General features: G+C 40.8%; 1 protein-coding gene across 3 annotated transcripts in view; it reads right to left on the bottom strand.

Annotated features, from left to right (window-relative positions):
• Positions 1 to 25,060, bottom strand: part of abca2 (ATP-binding cassette, sub-family A (ABC1), member 2) — a 106,374-nt gene that overhangs the window by 27,980 nt on the left and 53,334 nt on the right. For all 3 annotated transcript variants that reach the window (XM_030059643.1, XM_030059645.1, XM_030059644.1), the window contains 19 exons: positions 23,603 to 23,716; positions 19,281 to 19,457; positions 17,031 to 17,252; positions 16,294 to 16,673; positions 15,268 to 15,427; positions 14,389 to 14,517; positions 13,382 to 13,549; positions 12,834 to 12,930; positions 11,589 to 11,762; positions 9,439 to 9,541; positions 9,071 to 9,185; positions 7,158 to 7,348; positions 4,980 to 5,130; positions 4,398 to 4,602; positions 4,110 to 4,274; positions 2,845 to 3,025; positions 1,937 to 2,149; positions 853 to 1,049; positions 75 to 248 (listed from right to left, as the gene is read on the bottom strand). In XM_030059643.1, the coding sequence (XP_029915503.1) occupies positions 75 to 248; positions 853 to 1,049; positions 1,937 to 2,149; positions 2,845 to 3,025; positions 4,110 to 4,274; positions 4,398 to 4,602; positions 4,980 to 5,130; positions 7,158 to 7,348; positions 9,071 to 9,185; positions 9,439 to 9,541; positions 11,589 to 11,762; positions 12,834 to 12,930; positions 13,382 to 13,549; positions 14,389 to 14,517; positions 15,268 to 15,427; positions 16,294 to 16,673; positions 17,031 to 17,252; positions 19,281 to 19,457; positions 23,603 to 23,716 (3,316 nt within the window). The remainder of the gene's footprint in view (positions 1 to 74; positions 249 to 852; positions 1,050 to 1,936; positions 2,150 to 2,844; positions 3,026 to 4,109; positions 4,275 to 4,397; positions 4,603 to 4,979; positions 5,131 to 7,157; positions 7,349 to 9,070; positions 9,186 to 9,438; positions 9,542 to 11,588; positions 11,763 to 12,833; positions 12,931 to 13,381; positions 13,550 to 14,388; positions 14,518 to 15,267; positions 15,428 to 16,293; positions 16,674 to 17,030; positions 17,253 to 19,280; positions 19,458 to 23,602; positions 23,717 to 25,060) is intronic.

Genomic DNA, 25,060 nt, shown 5'->3' with positions numbered 1-25,060 from the left:
TTTAGGACTGCAATAAACTTGGGGACCACTGTTTTAAACTAAACTTAATTATATCCCTGCATACACACACTCACCTCGGCCTTCGCTCTGTTTTTTGACCAGTGTCAGTTTATATCCGTCACCATAGGTGCTCTTGAGGAACAGTGGTGAGCCGCAGCACTTGAGCTTTCCATGGGAGATGATGGCAATTCGATCTCCAAGCAGGTCAGCTTCATCCATGTGGTGGGTGGATAGCAGAATAGTACGGCCTGAAGAAAAGTGGAACACACACACACACACACACACACACACACACACACACACACGTTTATGTCAGCAATTACAGCGAACATGTTCTTGCTACACATGCCAAGACATTACTGATGTGTAGCAAGACCATGGTTATTGTGACTAATGAATACAGAAGCCATTCATTAATTTTTCAATAATGATGGCCATTTTTCTTTTTCAGACAAGCAGTCAGAAAAGAATCCAAACAACTTAGTTTATTTAAGGAGTAAATACCATAGTAATAATTTGCATCTATTATGTTGCAGATGTAAAGGTAGTTTTCTTCAGGGTACTCAAATAAGCCTGACCCTAAGCAGTGCCAATGCACTTTTTGACATGCCTTAAAATCCTGTATCATTTTGGGATATCCTTTAGCATGTGAGATACCTCAGGTAAACGCAGGTTTCTAGAGGCATGTATGGACAATAATGGCCAAAGGTATTTTAGCATGTGCATATAAAAGAGGGTCTTGACTTAATTGTCATTAAAACAGACTCTATCCTTGACTCCAGTGAGAACCTTTTTAAAAATAGTTAGTGGAGCATAATGCAGGACGTCCTCTGGTATCCAGCCTGGACTCACCCTGTTTGTACTTGAGGATGAGGTCCCAGATGGCCCTGCGGGCGTAGGGGTCTACCCCCGCTGTGGGTTCGTCCAGGATGACGGCTCTGGAGCCACCAACGAAGGCTATGGCCACAGACAACTTCCTCTTCATCCCCCCTGACAGGGTCTGCACCAGGCTGTGGCGTTTGTTGGATAGCTCCAGATCAACAATCATCCTAGACACACACACACACACACACACACACACACACATATTCATCATTGTCATCATCCTCATCCCATCATCATCACTCCATTAGCCTCTTGACAGAGAATACTGGACAAATCAGAAACCCTGTTTCAGACATGTACACAGGCCATGCAAGTACTTGCAATCATATCTAACTTGTGGGTTGCTACTAGCTTCTCTTTATCTGTCTATTGCTATGTGCTGAATCTGCCATTACATGCCATTACAATGATTACAAAAGATACAGAATTCACTGACAATCTAAAAATAGGTGATGTGGAAGGGATTCTGCGGGCAGAGGGACGAGAAAGGCACTGAATCTCTCATAATCTATTGAGGACAGTTAGGATTAAGGTTATGCATTATCATTGTTATGGTATAATATACTGTAGAATATTATGCAGTAAAGATAGATAGATAGATAGATAGATAGATATACTCTATTGATCCCAACCAGGGAAATTCTGAAAGTAGAGTATACTTAAAATTACTATGGTAGAATACAATACAGTATCATATAGTATAGTATACTGCAGTGTAGTTTAGCATTGTGTAGTGCAGTGAAAAATAGTATTGAATTGGACAGTGTAGTATAGTACAGTATTACATTGTATAATACTGTATAGTATAATACTGTATAGTATATTGTACAGTATAACATAGTATGGTATGGTATAGTATAGTATAATATGGGATGGTATAATATTGTATAATACAGTATTGTATAATATTATATGGTATGGTATGGTATAATATTGTATGGTATGGTAAAATATGGTATATTATAGCATAGTATAGTATAGCATGATATTCTATGGTATATTATAGTATACTATAGTACAGTATGGTAATTGTTATAGGTGCATTACTGACTTGTCCATTTCCTTGCGTATGTCTTCTTCAGCCATGCCTTTGAGTCTGGAGTAAAACCACAGATGCTCCTCCACACTCAGCTTGTCAAACAGGACGTTGTGCTGTGGACACATGCCCAGGTTCTGACGAATGCGCTCCATCTCTGTACGGATGTCATGTCCATATATGGTGGCTGAGCCAGAGGTGGGTGGGAACAGGCCGGTCAAAATGGACCTGTAACAGCCAGAGCATCAGTAACAGTGGAGGAGTGAGGCGTATGCAAGACTCAGACCTTTTAATTGGTCAGTATAACTATATAATAACTGTCTGTTTGTGTGTTTACGGAGTTAGATGAATACACAAGTTTATAAGTGGATGAAATTAACCTTTTTTTAAAATGTGTCATCCACCTCCTGTAATGCAATCCAAATGCAGAGAGATGCTGACAGGATCAATTCATGATGATTTATTTTATTTATATATTAACGTGAGTATTTACAACAACATTGATTTCTTTTTGCCTTGAGGCCAGCAAAGCTGATATTTTGTGGATCAAATAAAAAAAAAAGAGGATTCTTTTTTACTTGCAGTCTTTTTTTTTTTTTTTTTTTTTTTTTTTTAACTTGGAAATGCCTTTGAAATAGGATTTAAACCAACATGTGACACTAAAACTGAACACTGGACACTGAAACCCTGACTAATGAAATTCTTTTGGGTGGATTAGCAGGGCCTTAAAGCAGGGAAGGCACATTACATTGCAGGTTTCACAGACTGACACCCCTGAAGAGTGAAAAAGAGAGGCTTTTTTGCTGTAATAAAAGGCAAAAGCAGCCTGATACATATGTCAAACTGATACATCAGTCTAATGCTAATCCACACATGATCAAGTGGCACACACACACACATGCACACACACTGTTTTCCCTCACATGGTAGTGGTCTTGCCAGCCCCGTTGTGTCCCAAGAAGGAAACCACCTGGTTTTCATGGAGGTTGAGGCTCAGTTTGTTGAGGGCCAGCTTGCTGCCGGTCTTGTACACCTTGGTCAGTTTGTCTATACACACCACCAACGGCAAGTGACTGGGCTCCTCCTCTATACCCCGCATCTCCTCTGGTGTAAGGAAAAAAAACATGGTGATGTACAGAATAGGTGATATTTTAAAGATGTATAAGCAACATTTTATAACATTATTCAAAGAATTTTTTTAACTGCTTTTTTTTTTATTTCCTGAGCTCTTCTTTTTTTCTCTAGCAGGTGCCCTTACATGATCCTTCCATCTGGGGTCCCACTAATAGTGCAAGTGTCCTGAGCTTTCCACTTCCTCTGTTTGTTGATCTGCTGAAGCTTCTTCTAGTCCACATGTTTGAAAGAAATCAATTAAATTTGCTCAGGTTTCACTTGGTAAAATGCTTGTAAAAGGTCTCTGAACACAGCCTCAGATGCCTTTCACAAGCATTTCAAACACAGGAAATCTGATGCTGAATCACTGATCTGCTGCAGAATTTTAATAATTAAATTTTTTTTTTTTTTTCCAATTTTGGGGTTATTTTAGTAATGATTTTGCAAATTTTATGGCAATCTTTTTTTCTCATTTTTTGCTGATGTTCCAATATTTTTTTACTACTTTTCTATTAACCTTTTCTCCCATGTTCTGTGATTTTTTTAAAGGTTTCAAAGGGTTAAATATTGATGTTCTAAGCCAAAATCACCATTTACTATAATATATATGTTTACACATATATATCTTTGCAGAAATCTATTACCTATTTGGTGGGCATTAGAACATTCAGGCTGAATATTATACATTTTCTCCTTGATTTAATTCAGCCAAGTTGACTTCTTGTTCACAATAAACACTGTGAGAGGATGGGTTATACACTGGGGGCTTCACAGCACAACCACTTCCGCTCTTCCGCTCTTGGCTAATTATACTATACTGGACCATATGTCAGGCATTATTCATTAGATCAGCTGGGCATTGCAAGAGATGGCACTTGCCATTTGTTGCACTAAGGGAGTTAAGTTTTGATCCTGCAAATTTTTACTGTTAAAATAACGAGCAAAGATCAAGCATAAATTGCCAGACAGAGATAGATAAAAACAGGTTTGGGGAGCTGTGTGTGGGGAAATCAGAAGATTTTGAGATTATTTTTCAAACATTTGGCATGAACACCAACCCATCATTCATCCCTACCAGATCGCCTGTGGTCCATAGCACACGCCTGATCTTCCTCCATCACGCTCAACCTGGCAGCCCCACTTCCACACCACGGCCAGTCCCACGTCTCAACACGGCCACTGCCAGACCAATAGGACTTCTGCAGAGGGAAGTACCAGGGGCGGGGCAGCCCATACATGCCTATGGGAGAACAGACAGAAGGGGAAGGGAGGGGAATTATGTTTGATTTATTTAATTCCTTGGTAAAAAATCAAAAAGGGTGACCAGGATGCTGAGAATTCAAAAGACAAGGATCATTCAAACCTGGATGCACGGCCTCTATATACCACGTGAGTACTCCATACACACTGGCATCAATGATGAGCATCATCATGGACAGGCCCAAGTTAAAGTCATCACCCTCTACAGGTGACTGACTGATGGTGCGCCACTGGATGCCAACACCTGCTACCTCATACAGCGCAAAGTATTTTGACCCCAGGCCAAAGGCTGTGGTGGACATCAGAGACTGGAGGAGACAGGTGAAGCAAGCATATATTAGTGTGAACATCACCATCACTACTGTATGTTTCTTGTGCTGTGAGCGGATAAGAATCAAAATAAACATGTGGAAAAAAATATGGCTTGCTTTAGTACTTTAATATAACCATGAAAGTATTGCTTAAACTGTACAGACGATAAAGTTACTGAAATGAGATAACAGGACATGGACACTGAATCTGGATTAGATGGATTAGATTCTCTTTAATTCTTTAACTATGTATAATTTGTTGTGCTGCTGTGATCGAAAATAAACATATTCATTCATTCATTCATTCATGTATGATGGAACAAACTGTCAAACTACAATTCAACAAAGATGAAACAGAGGGGAAAGGGTCTTACAGCAATGCACTTCTCGAAGGCAGTGATCTTGTCATGGGCCACCTCCTCCCTAATGGCCACATACATGTAGGGCACATAGCTGAGGAAATAGATGATCCCGCCACAGGCTGACGCCAGCTTGGCCTTAGAATAGATCACTGACACCAGGAAACTGAAAAGCAAAAGGAATACGCATGGTCATATTTTACTGGGTTTAGATCAATAACTCTCCAGTCAAAGACGTATTTCTCCAACTGTTAGGCCACCTCCACATCCACAACATGATCAAATGAAGGGTTTTGCTCCAAAATGAGGCATTCAACATTTAGTGGTAGGAATAGGAATGACACCGATTACAAAAACAGTAAATGGCCCCAAATTCAGCTGAATTATGGTGATGGTTAATAAACAGTAGCCAGGTTCTGTCCAAGGTTATAAAACCTTTCTGGATCAGAAGCTAATGTAATGCAGTGTAATGTAGAGTAACTTGATATTTTATTGGGTCAGGGTCAGCTATACAGAATGGCTCCATTCAGGGATTCAGTGTGTCCTGTTCAAGGACTGTTTATCAAAGTGGATTCTTGCTGACTAGGGCTGTGTGATATATAGATATTATATCAATATTGTGATATGAGCCGAGATATCATCTGGGATTTTGGATATTGGAATATTGTGATGTGGCAAGTGTTGTCTTTTCCTGGTGTTGAAGGCTGCATTACAGTGAAGGGATGCAGTTTTCTGAACCTGTTAGACTGTTGTAACTGTTCTGGTATTTGTCTCTACCTTCTTGGTCATCATATGTACATCATGAATCACTGTTCACCAAGGAAAAAAAAAAAAAAAAAAAAAAAAATCTTCAGAAAGCATCAATAGTCATGTCTACAACATCATCACAATATCGATATCAAGGTATTTGCTCAATGATATTGTAATATTTTTTGTGTCCATATTGACTAGCCCTACAGTTGATGATCTGTCTGCTCACTAAAGAAACTTACTGTAAGATGAAGAATTTATTTCCTCACTTCACTGTGTTTTATTTCAGGTCTCCCTGCACCAGGCAACTTAGCATATATGCAGCCCCACATGGCAACGGACATGCCAAAGAAGTCAGTTTGCATGTCAACTAAAAGTTTTGATTCATGACCTCCTGTGGGTGGAGAGGTTTTCCAAACAGCGCAAACAGCCAAGCACCGAAATTTAAGTTGACCAAATAAGGCAAATCTACAGTATCTCACTTAGTGGGGACGGAGTGCTCCTCTCTGCTGCAGGCCTAGTATAGTTATGTGGGTGTTATATGAATCCATGTGGTGGTGAAAGATCCTCATCAGCTGCTCTGTGCTCCCCTGGCCTGCTAATCCACAGTACTATATTTGTGTCTCCACATTCACTTCCATAGTGTTACACAACAGCTCTCAAAATAACACTTTTAGTACATAAACAAACACTAGAGAGAAATATAAAGACCAACAAGTCCTTGTACCCATTTTTTGAGGAAAATAAACATTAAACATTATTTTGCTATTTGACTTGGAAAGTAGATCCCGCATGGATCATTGGCAGGAAACTTCCACATAGCAGTTATGCACCAGGTAGAAACAAAATCATAACATTTTCACAAATAATTGTAATCACATGGAAAAAATGTGGTACCAGGACTTGTTGTTTTTTAATTGGCATACTCGGCTTTGTTTGCATTGGTTTGTTACTAAAAGTGCTATTTTGGTAACTATGGAAATAAATGGAGAAATCAAAATACAGTATTGTTCAAACACATTCATCATGTCTTCATTTACACTAAAAAGATGTTTTTTGTTTCTTTTGGTCAGACATAAGTTAAGGGATGTTATTTACCTTGACAGTTTCGGAGGTAACTTCCTCTTTTCTCAGAAAGTGTCCAACTGACAGCCGGAGAGGCATGTCAGCTGGCTGCTATGTATATGTATAGCACCGGCTGCTATACATAGCAGCCAGCTTAACACCCCTCAACTTATGTCTGACCAAAAGAACCAAAAAACCTCTTTTTAAAATACAGTATTGTTGATTAGCAACCCAAGGAGGCAGCTAATGAGGATATTTCACTACCATGTGGACTCATACCACACCCAGGCAACTACACAACCCATTACTCTAACAAAGTTCAATTTCGCTTTAATAACATGGCTCCATTAGCGGCGAGCGTCAGGTGTCATCACTCACCAGAACATGATGGTGGCCACTGCGTAGATGGTGAGGAAGAGCCAGATGATGAACGGGTCGCTGTGGAGCAACACCCGGCCATACTTTAAGATGGCCGTCAGAGCCGTGACAGAGATGGAGAGCTGGACGAAGCCTGTGATGAACCAAGCTACCCAGTGCACCGCATTGTTCAGACCCATCATCTTCATCACCTGAGGGGAGGGGCATGATGGGTTAGAGGTCAAATCTGGAACTCCAGCACTGCACTCCTAACTATGGGCTTTGGTGACACTATAATTTAGAGCATCCTCCTTCTACAACTTCTTTATAAGCCATGGTTCTGTCACATTTGTCCTACTGTATTGCTGCCTGGGGCCAAGCCAATGACTCAGCTACTAGACCTTTATTTGCACTTTACAAACAAGCTTTGAAAATTTTAGACCAGAAACCACAAAAATGGCCCCACTGCAAAATCATTGAAAAATACAATTTGTTGACTTTTTTAAATGGACTGGCCCCACAAGTGATGTCTCAGATCTTTAAAAAGACAGACGACTCTAGGACAATGACAAAGAGCAGGACCAAGCAGAACTGTCAAATTCCAAGATGCAGGACAACACTTGGCCAATCATCCCTCTCAGTGCAAAGTACACACCTATGGAATTCCTTACCATTGGAAATTAAATCCCAAACAGAACTAAAGAGGTCTAGCGTGAAAGTTAAATATTGGCTCAAACAGCAGCAGAAATGTGAACATTAATTTCCTACTAAGTCATTGACAACATAACAGCACTTTCCTAATGTTTAATGTTGAATTCGACTCATGTTTTTATCTGTAATTGACAACTGCAACTGTGTTCATTTATCTATTGTATTATTCACTACATTTGTATCGTTTAATTTTTTAAAAATTGTATTCAGTATATCTCATTGTATTCCAAAAGCCTGACCAGGGACAAAGACTGCAAATTAGCTGAAGCTAGACGTCTTATATGCATCACATTTTCCCTTTTTTTTTTTTTTTTTTTTTTTTTTTGTGGCAATGTTGTATGTATCGCCCCTGTCAAATAAACATTAAAATAAAAATAAAATGTGGCTGCATCCAGTGTTTACATGCATAATCCGTACACACATACATACATATACACATCCTAATAGTACCAGGAGATTTGAGACAAACTAATTTACCAGCAGCAGCCAACAGGTTTATATAAAAGCACACCATCACAGCAGGAAAAGCATTCTGCTAAAAGGCTTTTTTTCCTGCAGGTGGCATAAGAGAGTTAAGTGCCATGTTTGTGCTACAGGTTGCCAAAGACATGGAGGAGAGCGAGTTGACATGTTGATACTGATAGCACCGACAGCACATATAACCAGGCAGGAAGACCGAGAAAAAAACCCAACAAACAGAAAACGTGGGGAGACAGACAGACTGTGACAGACGAGCACAGGACTATGAGGTAAGGTACAAACTTGTAGGGTTCGAGTGATAAAGGGTTTCCAAGGCTGATAAAAACATTTTGTCCTGACATTTAGTGTTTTTAAAATTGACCATTTTCATGCCTAAATAAATAAATAAATAAATAAAATCCTCAAAATGGCAAATATTCAGTGTTTAGAGTGGCAGGCTGAAGCAGCCAGTTTTTACAGTACAGAGTGTTGAGTAATATCCTCCCTTACCAAAATTAGAACAGTGAAATACACTGATCATACATGTGATATAATAAAAACAAAAATACACTGATTACTCAGGGAGGAAGCTCACTCATATCAGAGATGGACGACATTGCCCATTATCTGATTTTTAGTAAGAGGCAGATATCATGACATCAGCTTCTTATTAAAATATGTTGACGAATCAACATGTCAGTCCAAACCTGCGGACTGCTGACAGACAGGCAGGTAGACAGGACAGACACGAGGAACAGTCTAACCTCTTTGAGCCGGTGCTCCTTCTCGGCTACTATGTGCTGAATCATCATGGCCACCGAGTAAACCCAGGAGATGACCATGCACAGAGGCATCATGTGCTCTATCACAAACAGAAAACTGGGGAAAAAAACACAAGGTATCAGTTAATAACCATGACCATTCAATTTTCCCATGGAGATCATTACAGTTTTATTGTATTAGATTTTGTTATCCAAAGCACATTAAAATACTATGAGTTTTTTTATGGGCAGCCCTAACGGGAACTGGACGCCTGACCGTGGCCATGTAAGAGTCACACTCATCTCTGTGAGCTACACAGGACCGCAAAGAGGGGTTATAATATTATCAAAGTAAAAAGCACATTTCTTACTCATCTCTGGTATAACAGGGGTAGGGGAACATCTGCACATAGTTGCCAGGCTCCACCACATCATGGCCCACGAACGTGTTGATGATGGCTCTCTCCATCATATCTGAGAGAGAGTGGCAGGGAAAGAGAGCCACAAAGTCACAAAATGTTATGCATTTACCCAATGCTTTTAAAGGTTCACCTGGCAAAGTTGCTGAGGGATTATATAATGCTGTTTTTCCTCTGGTACTTTTGTCCATGCCAAGTCGAACCGTGCCACGCCGATTTCTGTTACCAGTTTGAGATGGACTCTCTCCAGAGAAGGGACAAAATGCACCGCACCTGCCCTCAAGCAGGCCGCGATGACATCAGAGGGCTTCTTCATCAATCATTGGTCAGATTGAAATAGAGCAGCTTTGAAACACAGCTGCTTATAACAAGGAAGTCCCTATAGCGACACTTGTGAAAGTTGTACTGCAGTTGCTAATCCACACACGGAAAAAAAAAAAAAAAATTCAGCGAATCTCTTAATTACATTACTATTGTTCATGTCAAGCAGCCATTTCTAGTCGGTCTTGCCCATTTTTTAAAAAAATCAATCAGTCATGTGGGGCACCTTTTGTTAAGGACACACCTTTAAGCGGGTAGCCCTGTTGTCATGGAAACACAAATCCCAGGTACACTGAGCTAACATGACAGGAGGATGTTTGGGCTAAATGGACAAAAGCATGAAATAAACATGGAATTTATCAGTGAGTCAGTGTGACGATGACAATCATGTAGGTGCAACCATTAAATTACATGCTTACTCCACATGTTTTGTCAGCTGAGTAATAAATCGTCATCACTTAAATCAAACCATGGCGATTTTGCATATTTTTAGATGGACGGTTGTACTATACAATGAGTGCAACAACCCTGAAGGACCACACCAGTGATTTTGAATGTTTGACGCATTAACTACATTTTGACCCACCTTTTGCATTACAGGCAAATCATGAAGGGGTATTCCAGATTTCATTACAGGCAATCAGAATTACTTGACTTTGAAATTTGCATTTTTGATTGAAACAGCCACCATATAATGTTTTGCTTTTGTAAGTCATAAACATTCATAAAGCACAGAGCTGATAATTGGCTGTGTAAAGCAAACGTTTCCAACTTTATTACGGTGATGGAATACTGGTGTGAATAAAGTTTGAAGTCTCTGAAAGTTTATTTTCATATCGTAGTGGAATGAATGGAAACCAACGGCTGGATAAAAGGGAGGAAGAATGACATTAGAGTTCTAAAATACGACTGGCTGCTTTAGGAGCAGAATCATTAAGTATATACAATTTGAAAATATTAAACTAAACATGCAAAATCATTGGTACTGTCCTTTAAAATGCTACACTGCCATTTTTACAAGCAACCTAAAAGGAAGGTTAGGGTCAAAGCCACAGTAGCCAGACAAGGCATATGACAGGCATTCCTGCTTCCCTAACATGATAGAAATTACAGATGTGCTGCTTTATATAAAGAAGAAAAAAAAAAGCCTGACAGAGTGGTGTAGTCTTTCTTATCCAAACAAGATAAGATTGCACGATAAAGCAAGGTGCTCTAAATGCTAGTGAAAGAAATCTATTATGGCTTAAATCAACTGTACTTTACATCTTACTGAGCCTTGGCTGCCTCTGTGCCAACTCCTCCAACTGTCCCGTCAGATTCAATGTATCACCCTGGATGAACTTTATGTGTCAGATGAGCAGCTTCCCTAGTGTTGCCTGCCTCCTAAATAAAAGATGACTTGCAGCGAGAAAGTGCTTCATCTGCAGCTTGCATTGGGGTCTTCACAGGTGCGCCCACTTCGGGATCACCGTGGTAAGCACTTTACCAGAATAAATCCTTTCCTTAATAAAAACAAACTAAACAATGCATTTGACACGACAATTTCGCTCCCCTGTGGTCCCATATTTGGCTCTTGATTTATAGCGGAGGCTGGTTCCATCTGCAGATTGTGCTAAAACAAAGAGCCCACTTTAAGAACTTTTTCACTTCTAACTGTGGCAGGAGTGCAACAAATGACCAAAATACCCATAAACACTATGTTTTAAATCCCTGTTCCAACCTACCGATGTTGGCTCAAGAATACATTTTCTACAGTCAATAGCAGTGGACTTGTAATGCACCTTGGATCCAGACAAAACCGTAGAGGAAGTAGAATTTTCCTCCAGTGTTTGGTCCGGGCCGCCAGTAGGCCCGACGGATTTCGTTGGTCTTCTCAGTAAAGCTGGAGTTCTGTCTGATTTTGTAGAGGACGTGGGGTGGCAAGGAGCCATCTTTGTTGGTCTGAAAAATCACACCTAAAAAGGAAGGAAAACACAAGGTCAGCGGTGCACTGACAGTTCAACAAGCCCCTGGACAGCTAATCCACAATGGTATATCTCTCCATTCACTACCGTAGAGCAGTAAAACCACTTCCAACACTTTCAAGTCCACATCAAGTCCTGGTACCCCAATTATGTGTGAAAGTGCTATCCGCTTGTTTTTTCCTAGCGCAAGGCTACTATAGAGACGTTTTGTACAGATGCTACTAGCTGGATCTACTTTCCAGATCACAGAGCAAAACAAGAGGAAAACGAGATGTTTAATTTCCTAAAAAAAAAAAAAAAAAAAAAAAAAAAAAAGGGAACCAGGCCTGTATTGGTGTATTCCACTTTGTTAATTCTTATTGTCATGTCTTGTTATATGTTGTCTTGCTGTCTTCATGCCAGAGCCAAAGACAAATTTCCATTTTTATGAATTTTAAATGGACAATAAAGTAGTCTGAGTCTGAGTCAGGTTTGCTTATGTGCTAAAACCTTTTTCAGTGAAAATGAAAATTCGAATACAAAAATTTGCATTCCTATTAAAATCATGAATCATAACGCAATTGCAATAAAAAGTCAAATTAATCACATTACGATTTTTTTTTTTTAACCATATTGTTCAGCCCCAGAGAGCCGTATTTTCCTGTACAAACTAATTTCCTGGATGGCTGAGTGGTCTAAAGTACTGCATGTTTTCGTGTTTCTGAAAGGTTTGGATTTAAACTACTCTGATGCTTTAACATGTTCAGCTAGTATTTTCCCTATGACTCCAGACTTTCCACACACCCAACATTTTCACGAGAAAGAACGCCATTTTTGTGCCTTTTGACGGCACAGAAAGCTTAGCATGTTTCTAACGCTCAGATCTGGAAATAAGGGAGAAGTGGGAAATACGTTTTGCAAGAGCACTGGGCTTCAGAAAGGTTTTCATTAGTCACATAGCAACAAGAGCCACAACCGGCACATCCCACATGCATCTGTTTCACTACCAACGGAGCTACCCACAACCACACGCTGATGAAAAAACACGCCGTAAGGGAGCTCTGCTCTCTGATGGGAACTCACTGGCAAACACAGAGACGTTGTCCTGGTAGGCTTGGTTCAGGGTGTAGTTGACGATGCTGTCCTCATCAGGAAAGCCCTTGAAGATGTCCACGCTGACCTGCGAGCCAGAGGGACAGACGGGAATAATGCTCCACAGCTGAAAAAGACTTCTTAGGGATGGGACGCCTATTCTTAGAGCTGAGTGGGCATCACACTCGGAACTCGTATTACTGCAGGACAGCTGTTTGCGATCGAATCGATAGGATAGTGTTTCTGCACTTTTTCCTGTCTCCCAAATGTGTCTCTGAGCGAGTCAACAGATATGTGAGGAGTGCAATGACCTTGGTCAGTGATATTTTATGGCGGCTGTCACTTTTGATTTAGATAGAGCATTACTGGGTCCAAGGACATTACTATCAATTACTGACACTCAATATGACTTCCATGCTACTCCTCACATGTGCCCAGATTTTCTTTGTATAATGGTGCCTGTTTCATGCAGAGTGCCGTACACCTGAATTGGTGACTTGGTATGCTCAACCGTCCTTTAACCGTTTGGGCCAACAAACCTTTGACATGAAGTGCGTCCAGCCGCAGGCGGCGTTGTCTATGGTGTCCAGCTGTTCCAGGAGGGTGGAGGTGTTGGGAAGGCTGTAGTTTCCCTCCAACAGACCCTGCATCAGCTCACTGTCGGTCCCGTTCAGCAGCTCTGGATGTCTGCGAAGCTCCGAGGACAACTGAAAGGTGAAGAGTAAAGAGAGTTAAATACTCAGAAGCCTCTGGGATGATGGTGGCCTGATGTGCACCGTTTGCTCTGACCCGACTCCACTGACAGTACTGCAAATACATGACTCACAGCACAATGGGATTAAAGCACCATACCGGCGATCCTGCATGTTTAGCATAATATCTTCAAAATGTAATAATTTCTGTTTCATGTTTCTGCTAATCTTTTCCCAAAACAAGCTGTGGTATTTTAGAACTGCAATGTCATTTTTCCTCCCGTTTCTCCGGCCATTATGTTCCATTCATTCCACTACAATATGAAAATGAACTTCAAACTTTCTTCACACCAGAATTCCATCACTGTGATAAAGTCGTCCACATTAGTTTTCCTAAAAGCAGCAGCACTGTTGTGCTTTCATGACTTGAAATTGGGCAGAGTGAAACGCTCCCTCCGCCAGGGAAAATAGTGCCCCGGAAAATGTTTGCTTTACACGGCCAATTCTGTGGCCAGTTCTGTGGTTTATGAGTGGAAATGACTTTATTAGTCACAGAATCAGAACATTATAAGGGGTGTCAACCAAAAATTCATATTTAAAAATGGGGGGATTTTGATTGCATGTATTTAAATCTTTAGTATCCCCACATGATTTGCAAAATGATTAGTTGCAATGTAAAAAGTGAGTAAACTGCAGGTAAACTGTAGGTAAACTGTAGGTAAACTGTGAGTAAATTAGGCCAAACATTCAGAATCACTGGGGTGGTCTTTTAATTGGAGAATACTGATGGGAGATGGGCAATAGACGTTTATATCACCATTAATATCGAACAGCTGACTACATCTTGAGTGTACCTGCTGTAGCCATGCTAGCTGGTTGTGCAGCCGGCCCTCCTCCAGAAAAGTCCTGAGCTGGGCAGAGATGTTCAGCCAGACCCGGGCATAGTGAGTCACATTCCCCACAAATGCAAACGTCTCATTTGCCTGAAGGTGATAATACAGAGAGAAAAAAAAACAAAAAACAAAAAACAATTCCTTAAACTATTTTTTAAATATTTAATTAACTCAGCCACTTCTCCAAATTGTTTCCAGTGGGCTGTTCACTCCCTTCTTAATATCCTCTCTGCTACACCTCCTCCCACGCATTGCTCTCTCCGTGGTCTTCGGCCCACTTGCTAAGATAAGAGATCTGCAGCGCTACTGCCAATAACCAGTCTGGTAACCATCTGAATTTACAGAGAATCAATGGGTGGATGTGCTAACACTGTGGTACACTTGGGCCACTGGGGAGAGGGGCCAGCATGAGAAGCTACAGGGGCAGATTAATCAGGTTGCTTCATGTGGATCCACCTCGCTACTGGGCACACAGCACATGATTAATGTCTTGGGCGTGGGATACAAACGATGAAAGCATTTCTACAGAATATAGTTTGCTCTATGAGCTCCCATAATTCAAATGATGAGTCCCTGGTGCTGGATGCAGCATCCATCAGTTATAATGAAACTGCACGTACAGCATTATCATGAGCGAACTCTTAATATCAGGAAGCAAATCAACAACAGAACAAATGGTTTAAAGAACGTCCTGAGCCACATCCCTATCATGTAGTTTTGCAATCCATCTGATCTGAGTGTACTATTAAGAGCTATGTCAGTGAGTGTAATATGAACAGCTGAGCCCATACGCCTACACCAAGCAAAGCAACAACCACACAAAGGACAGCATCTACTTGCCTTCTGAATCACTTTATCCACTTGGGAGCCAATGGGGGAGTAGAGGATCTTGGGATTTGTAGTCATCAAATGCACCAGTAAGCCCAGATTCCTCTGCTCCTTGCTGGTGAAGCCCAGAGAACTCATATTCCCCTGCTTCAAAGCCTCGGGCTCAATGATCCTGCAAGAGCAGTCAGTCATGAGCTGCTGGTTAACGGCCTCTGACTTTACAGCCTCGCCCATATTCTTCCTCTCTGCAGAGGATCTATCTGCCACCTCCTCATCCTCATGGGCTTTATCTACAATTTGCACGGCATCAATTACATTGTTTAAAAAAGTGCCTCCGACATTACTGCTTACATCTATATAGATTTTCTTTGCTGCAATGACTTAAACATCTAGTCAGGAATTCTCTCCATCACTTCCAAAACATGATGTTGCCTTTGCTTACTTGCTTTATTGACAGCAGGTTTACAATTTTTATTTCAGATTTAAATGCAACATAAGTTTCAGTGTCAATCCAGCATTGCATTAAATACATCATTTTAAGAATTATAAAAGCAGTTTGGCGGTTGTTGTTTTTTTTTCAAAATTTCAGTTTTGAAAGTTTTTTTTTTTTTCTAATTTTCTGGTAGTTTTTTTTTTTTTTTTCAATTATTTTACTAATAGAATAATGTTACTTAAACATTTGTTAAATCAAAACAAGGTTTGTGTTGGCATTTCTAATACTATACATTTTGATATTGCCATTTTCAAATTTATTACACATTCATATTCCCCCTAAATATCATTTATTGATGTCTTTGATCCTTACTATTTGCCTCAAGATTGGTTGAATTGATTTCATGTTCAAACAGTATAGAACAGAGATGGTGGAATTACTTTGTCTGTCTCAGTTGGTCCCGTGATGACAAGCACACAGACCCTCTCAAACTGTAAAGATGATTTTTTTAGATGATATACTCTTTAACAAACAGGGAAATCATCTCCACAAATGGCAGCTGAGCCATTTTTGGATTTGAAAAGAACTTCCTCTGTTTCACCCACCTGTTGTTCCCACACAGAATCGGCTGCAGCCCTGCCCAAAGTTGCACAAAAGCCGAGAACTGAGAATGGGGATTCTCTGCTTCCTCCTTCCCTCTTCCACCTCCACTGCCTCCGTCTCCTTCAGCCCCGTCCTCTCCCTCCTCTCCAGGGATGTCAGTCGTGTTGGGGCCCCAGGTGGTGGCGTTGAGGGGCCAGGAGGTCATGTTGGCAGGGGAAGGAGCAGTTCGACCTGCACAGGCTCCCTTGGGCAGCAGGCGGGCCAGGCCGGAGAGGAGGTCCACGTCCTTGAGAAGCCGCTCCACGTCGGCCAGGTCCTTCAGCAGGGACCCGAGGTGGGACTGGGAGAGAGGAATGGAGGAGTTGGCCTGCTCCAGATGAAGCTGGAGGGAGGTGGAGGAAAACAGACCATGAAATATGCTCCACTCTGAACTCACAAGTTCCTAAAGTGCAAGTTGAAAGATTAAAATGAACTCATTGTCTCTGTGTGCTCCTGCATAACAGCTTGAGGGGACGTGAAATAATACATTTTTTAAAATGGGTGAACTATCCTTTTAAGCTGAATACTAGTTGGCCTCTGAATCATAGTAAAGTGCAATTCTAGGATACCCTGATAGATGCTGGGAAGGAAGTTTGAGTGGCTGGACCTTGTGGAGTTGTAATTAAATAGCCGTGATCTCGTAATTCTGACAGTTAATCCCATATGATGTGTATTTAACATCAACATTAGGCTCTTGCACCTTCTCAATGACGCTGTGGGTGTTTATCTGGTCTCTCAGCTCCTGGCTCATCTGCCTGAAGCGCTCCGATCTCTGACCTTCGCCTCCGCTGCACACCACACCGCGATAGGCCTGCAGCATCGACTGCTGCCTCTCGGGGACCAACAGGATCTTGTTCAGTTCACTACTACCGCCCTCCCCGCAGGTCAGGAATTCCAGCATGGCACCAGTAAGAAGAACACCCTGTGAAAGACAAGAAGACACGCTTAATAGCAGAACTGTCCTAAGCTGTGTTCATTCTCCACTGCTTGTCTCTGATAATGATGACTGCCCCCAAAAGGGAAGCTCTTTCAGTAAAGCCACAAAGATGGTCAAGTAAGTTATTGTGATTTTAGAGATTTGGCCTCAACAACATACACATTCAACATTTCAGCAATAGTCATCATCAGACATTCTGTGAAATATACTGCATTTATTAGTGCATAGGGAGTTTGTGTATTGATCAGTTTCAGTAGTATCCAACTGTATTTCCATCTTGATTACTGATGGTGAACACCTGAAGAATTTTTTTTTTTTTTAAATACTTTTTATTTAATTCATTGCACTTCCTTACAGTAGTTATATTTCACAAAGTTGAATTTTATGACAAAACAGTGATATATATCTACTGTCTCCACCCCCCACCCCAACCCATCCCACCCAGAAAGAATAAACAACAACAGCATATAAGAAAGAAAAAATAGAAAAAAAGAAGAGAAAAATACAAAAATAAAATGTTTACTCAGGGGATATCTTACAGTTAATAGTTTTCTATTTTTGTACAGTGTTTGTTTTATACATCTTCTTCCATCTCATATCAAACAGCTCAGAAAGATTCCTGATCCTATGATTTATTTTCTCCATTTTATGAATTTCATTGACTGTGTTTTTCCATCTATTTATTTCTGGTGCTGTTGGTTACAGCCAATTTTTTTGTGATCTGCTTAATTGCTGCTGTTCTTAAAATCCTGAAGAGATGCTTATTGTTTTGCTCAGTGAGAAGCTGTGGTGTTCTACCCAGTAGTTGTTGTTCAGGCCCCAACAGAAAATTGCACTGAAATACAGAATCGATAAGTTCCCTTATTTCAGTCCAGTATTGGCTCAAACCTGAACAAGTAAAAAAAAAAAAAAAAAAAAAAAAATGTGTATGGTTGGCTTCTGCCTCTCCATATCTTTGCCAGCAACAAGATGTTTTCTCCTTAGAGCACTTTGCTTGGATAACTGGTGTTTTAAAGAAACGAATTTGGATTTTTCCAGGAGTACTCTCTCCAAATACATGAAATGATTTGAGTTGAAGACAGCTCTTTTTCGAATTCTATGACTTTTCCAGGATTTTAAATGACTGTAGAAATCCTGTCCCAAACCCAAGGCCACTGATCTTTGCTCTCCTTAGTTCTGGTTACTTGTAGAGTTGTTCAGTACCAGAAATGCCTCCAATACAGCCTAAAATGCTGGATCAGGTATTAGGTCAGTACATGAATCTATACAGTAATCCAATACCACGTAATTTATTATTAAACTTCAGGCTTAATTTTTTGTGCACAGTTACCACTATTCATTGCAACTCACCTCCCTTGACCACACAGCTCTCCTGCTCTCTCTGCCATGTCATACTACTGGCTTGCTAGGTCGATTTCTGACTTCATTCACCGTGCAGCTCGCTGAGTTTTTCATCCTTCAGTAGCCGTGTTCACTCCGATTGCGGGTGACAAAAATCCTGACATGTCTTACCCATTTCAAGTCAACAGCCCACAGATGTGACCCACAAGAAACACAACACTATAAAGTGTCGGAGTGAGGGGTTAAACTAGGTTACATAGCCTGACATTTCACCACTGTAAAAAATGACAAGTTTCTTAAGTCAGTGGACAGCAGACTACTATAAAATAATGTCAGTAATTTGGCAATGTGCACTGGAATGTCCCACCAGTGAAAAGGGCAATGGTACAGCACATTAGTGGTGCACAGCTGTCACTTTTTGTTTTTGGACACAATGTTATCAGATACTCAGTATTGGCCAATATGCAAGTTCAGGTATTGGATTCAGTATCAGTAGCGGAAAAAATGGTATTGGAACATCTCTGGTTACTTACATAAGTTTTGGTGATCTAGAAATTGAAGCTTGTGTACTGTAACACTCATTGTAAGTCATCCTGGATAAGAGTTCAGGTAGATACTCGAAATACAAATACAAACAGTGTTTCCCTGTGGACACTGAATCAGCTGGCATACCTCCACCTCCTTGAGTCCCTGCTGGTCGTTTCTCTGGTTTCCCGCGACTCCGGTCAGGCCCAGAGCCTGAGACATGAGTTTGAGCAGCGCCTGCTTGTGGGCTGCTTTAGTTGGGTCACGTAAAGCTTTGTGGATCAAGCCTCCATCCAGCCCGTGTATCCCTCCCAGCAGCTTTTCCTGGGGAAGAGGAAGCAACAGATTAGATGCACAATATGGTATCAATCAATAAAGCCATAATATATAGTATATTTGCAATTCAATTTTTACTAGTTGTTTGGGAAAATCGGGGTACCACAAGAACAAAGAAAAAAAGAACAGGTGGCATTTTCAAAATAAAAAAAATAAGTAACAAGCGTGGAAAACAGCCATTCCTTGCTTGTTATTTAGTGCTTGTGTTACAGTGCTTGGGATTGCCTGCAATCTACCTGTCCCAAGTTCAAAAGAAAGTCCTGAGGACAAATTTTCAGCCCAATTAGTCTGAGGTGAATGATGATGTGATACAAGATCATATCAATAACACGCACCTTCTGTAAGCTCTTTAGTGTGTTTACACTAGCTTAACACATTGCATTACAAATCAAAGTGTGGACCTTAGCTAGCAGGGTAGATTTGTAATGGTGCACCATGCAACTTTGGAATGAAAATGACTCATCTGTGAAGATGCTTGAACGTAAACAAAAACGAAATATTTTGACGGTGATTTTCTCATTTGCTTTCCATTTCCTTTTCCTGATATCCCAATTTCTCTCTCTGAGGATAGATTAATCATTCAGTTGTGGACAATCTATTTTAGATTTTTATTATATTATTGTTTTCCAGGTTAACATTTGACACTCAAAACTGCATATCACACTTTTAGGCCAGATACACAAAATTTCCCTGATACAGGTAGCTAATTTAAGAAAACTGAATTTCAAACAGGCTTGAACACAACTGGATGACACTGCAACATTTCAATGTAAAGTATTTTTTTTCCAATCAAAAGGAGTGGATTGTAAGAGGGCTTCAAGGAGCAGTGGAGATTCTCAAACTGTTTCGGAAAACATGGACGCCATTCACACACATGCATCTCAGGTGATCCGATCACAACTACAGATGTACAGATGTGAAAGGGGTGCAATCTGATCACTCAAACCACCTTTGGAGGTGGTCAAGGGCACACCTAGCATTTGTAGTGTGAATGCTAATGCCTCCTCATGCTTCCCCAATGACAGGGTGGATGGCCTAGTTACTTTGTGGAAGGAAAGAGCATTTGATAGAATGGTCTGTGGACTTGAAATTTAAATCTGAATAAAGTTTGTTTCTTGGGGTAATCAAAAAATAGAGAAGTTGGCCACAACTGCTTTGTGAATAGGCCAGAGATAAGGAATCGAATGGCTGGGGAATATTGGCTAGTGAAGAGGAAGGAGGGACGAGAGGGAATTACAGAATTACAGAGGATTCAAAGTAAGAAAAGAAAGGAAAGAGGTCATTCTCATGGGCCTGAGGCGCTGATCAAAATCTGATCGCATGTCACTGGAGACACATTTGAGACACATGATGATGCCAGGTGTGAACAGTGATCTGTCTCCTCTGTTCACCTGTAACTGAATCACCCAACATGGATGTTAAAACCAAGCCTGAAAGGGGATCCAGGCATCACCAAACTCAGGTTCCCAACCACAGTCTGAGGTAATTCTGGTGCTTGTGGAGTCTCACTGCCAGATTTTGCACATCTTTTCAGGTGCATTCTGCCCTTCACAAAATGCAGGTTATTTGTCAAACCGGTGCAATGGCCTCAAAACTCAGTTTGCCCATCATCTGAGCTGCACACGTCATGCCATTGCAACTTGTGTTTCTACCACAAAAAATGCTGGGAGATATGCTAAATGTGGTTGCTTAGACATTCAGCTGGATTTATTAATGCCACAGAAATCTCAATGACAGTAACAGACATTTAAACAGTTAACAGACACTTAAACATTTTAACAGTTGGATGCACCATTAAGAGTGTGCAGGTATGTATTTTGTTTTCCAATACTGTAAAGAGGATCACAAAATAGCCTTTTAGAAAAAGTGCTGTAGTTTATTTTGAAGGGTGCCTCAGTAAATTGGTACACATATTGAACACGATTTTGGGCCTACACCAAACAAAGAATGGACATTAAAAAAAATGCATTAGGCTTCAATTACCTTGGCATTCTAGGGAGACATCAGCTCTATTACTGCCATCAACACCCTCTACCTGTTCTGATCAGTGCACCTGCTGGACACGGTGCTGTGCCTGGCACAGCTTCCTGTGGTGACCCGTCACCAGCAGAGGTGACTTGTGGTTTAATGAAAGGCACACGACCTATTTTTTTTAATGTCATCTCTCTCTTTTTAAATTCCATTAGGTTTTTTTAATTACTCTTAATCTGTTCATTTCTTGTGAAATAGATGTCCAAGTTCTAATTTTGCCAACAGGCATCCCTCCAGAATTTCAATGTGCACTGTCAATTCAATAACCAATAATTGAGCTTGCACTGTTTGTCATTTCTTTTACTAAACTGGTTGAGGACTTCATGTAGTGCAAACTCCAGTGCTCCAACATTCAAGTGTGCACGTTTTAAGCTCTGGCCCATGCTCAAAACTGTGAGAAGAAGGCGGTCCAGGCACTGAATGTGTAATTATCTGCTGTCTTGGTAAATCTATATGGTAATTCCATTTAAGTTATAATTGCAAATTGGCCAAAAGGTGCAGGGCAAAGCGTCCTTCAGGTTTCCTGAACCTAAATCTGACCATCACTGTCTCTTCGGTGGATGGATCTGGGATCCTTTGGTCACAACAGAAAACTGCCTCAGTCTCCAAGAACATGCTTCTCTCCCAGGCACAGACCACAAGACCTTTCCTCTGAGGGGAATGTTTTTGAATTGATTTCAGTGTTTCATTATTTGTACGCACAAGGCTTTGCATGGTCTACGGCCTGAACATCATAGAATAATCATCAAGGTCTCTTGGGTCCTCTGGCCTAGACATGTCCCACTTTTTAATCTTTCACAATTGCTTTATATTGCCTTTTCATGCTGTTATCTTACACTGATACTTTATCTATTTTTGAAAAGCTTCTTGTACTCTTTGCTTTGATGGGGCTGTGTTTTAATGTAACTCTTATGCCATTGCAAGGAGGAATCTGTTGAGGCTCTGCCCTGGGAGAAACCTGACCTGGCCAAAAAGGATCTTCAACTGCTGCCTCTCATGACCTAGAAAGGTAGCTGGGAGTGCTTTTGGCATCCCTGTAGCCCAAAGAAGCCTCTAAAATGGGTTGACTGGAGTGAGTCCTGAGAAAACTGAAAGGATTCTGAAGGCGACAATGGCCTTGCACAACTTCCAGAGGTGGCATTCCACATCAAAGGCTAAACCAGGATTTGAGGCAGAAAACATCCCTGCACTGTGTAGTACAGGGATGTTCTACGTTCTTCCGAACAGGCCTTAGCTGTACAGGAGAACTCATTTCATATTGTAACACTGAACTGTTGTTGGTTGTAGGACTCCTGGCCAGCTTGGAAGGGGCATTCCTCTCTCTGCAGTCCTTCCCTTTTTTCCAAAAAAAAAAAAAAAAAAACATTCCCCTATTGGCCCTCGGATATTTTGGGAGTTTTTTCTTGGCCACCATATAGTTTAGGTCAGGAGGTGTCATTCTGTTTTCCATAAACTGTGGTCCTGTAAAGCTCTTTGAGACTGGAACTTGAAGTCTTTTCCCAACTTTGTTATTGTTACTGTTAATTTGTTATCGCAAACCAGAACACCATTTCCCAAGATCCTCCATGGTGCCTGCAGCCAGAAAAGCGTGTCCTTGGGTGGCAGCGTCCATAGGTGCAGAATTTGTTTGAGAGGTCAGAGCAACAATACAATGTAACATCAATAGAGCTGGAAGTTTGTGCCGTTTGTGCGTGTCAATTTTAGTCCAGAGCTGAAGGAGCTGTGAGGTCCCGCCCCTCCTGTCCTCCCCCTCCATCCCCCCGTCGTCTCTTAGATTCTACCTCTGCAGAATCATACTGTCAGTATTCTGGCACGCTAACAGGAACTTACAGTGTGAGGACATTAAACTAAAAAACAACAAAATGCTGTTAATGTGTTTTAGGGTTGAATCTTCCTTTAAGTCAGAGTCATCCTGAGTTCACACGTTGGCACACAGCAGCCAATCAGCAACTTCACATAATGTGAGTGTCTAAGCTTGGACTGCGCAGTTCATCTTCAAGCATTTCAGAAGCTTGGTCATGTTTAACAAACAAAATGAAATAAAATAAATGAAAGTGTGTGTGTGTGTGTGTGTGTGTGTGTGTGTGTGTGTGTGTGTGTACCTCCAGATGAAGGGCTTTGTCTCCGGGTTTGTGACCAATATCTTTTGCCCCCTGAACCCAGCTGTGCCCAGGGCCGCCATCCCTGGGATACGTGCCAAAGATCAGACTATACACCTACAGTACACACACATACACACACACACACAAACACAGACAGACAAAGAATATACTTCCAGTGAGCCTGGATACAGATTGAACAACCAAAGGCAGATTGTTTGTTCCTCTATCAGCGTGTTGGCAGGATAATGGGCAGAGCAGCAAGAGACCCGAGGAAAGATAAGAAACAAAACCTGATGCCACACGGCCAGGCAGCACACGCACACACACACACACACACACACACACACACACACACACGCACCACACACAAACACATGAACAAAGGGCCATTACTGCTACTGATAAACTGCTGAGGGGAAGTGAATAGAGGACTGAAGATCTCTATTGTAGACTAAAACGGGGGGACATTAGCCGGCTGAGGCATTATTTAGAGTCGTTACAAAAAGTGTCAACCCCCTTGACTTTTTGGATATTTACAAAATAAGATGTTAACACAGTTTTATGGTATTTATATTAAGGTATCTATATCAAAGTGCAAAATTCCAAAGACAGAAAAATGTGTCTTGCAAAATCATCCCCTTCACCCCCTTTGCTTATTCATTCTCTTTTAGGTAATATTAAAGAAGTTTCTTTTTTTTATTGCTCTAATTTGACTTCAATACATCTTAGTGGAATGTTATTATTATGTATTTTTTTGCTTCAGGATGTTCAAACCCAGTGTGGAATGGCAGTGTCACTTACAGAGTAAATATGTTTTTCATTTTTCATTGACTTCCAAGTGCACTGATAGTTAGATAGATAGATTTACTTTATTGATCCCAAACTGGGAAATTATTGAAGTTCAAGTGCAAAACATGTCGCTATCTTCTATAACCCATAAATATGGTCACAATTACTTTATCCCAATTTTACTAAGAGGCAGTAATATAAAATCCATGTTTTACTGTTTAGTTGTGAAAAGGGGGTCCTTCACTTTGATTTTTTTTTACTTGAATTGATCATATCACATGACCAAGAAACTCTATTTGCACTCCTTTTCCATGGACTCTAAGATCATGATCTGAGGGCTCTAAAAGTTGACTAATTGTTCAATATTTTGTCAAAATTCCTTCAAAGAAGAAAAAATTAAACAGCCAATGAATGAATGAATCAATAAACAATCTGGGGTAAGTTAACTTTTAATTTTCATGATTAAAACCAGTTGAAATGTGAAAATTTTTTTTGTGAAATGAATTTGTTGCCATACGGCAGCCATATGTAAATTAGAGGGCGGATTGGGCTGCATATTTTTGTCTGAACAGGACCTGAGACAAGTGCATAATGAGCGAGGCCGACCCGAAACCGACATTTTTTTTTTTGAGTCTGAACGTGACCCGAGCGTTTTGCTTGTTCTCCATC

Source organism: Myripristis murdjan, chromosome 9 (genome assembly GCF_902150065.1).
Source record: "Myripristis murdjan chromosome 9, fMyrMur1.1, whole genome shotgun sequence".
NCBI classification, from domain to species: Eukaryota; Metazoa; Chordata; class Actinopteri; order Holocentriformes; family Holocentridae; genus Myripristis; species Myripristis murdjan.
This window is presented reverse-complemented; position numbering and strand designations above follow the sequence as displayed.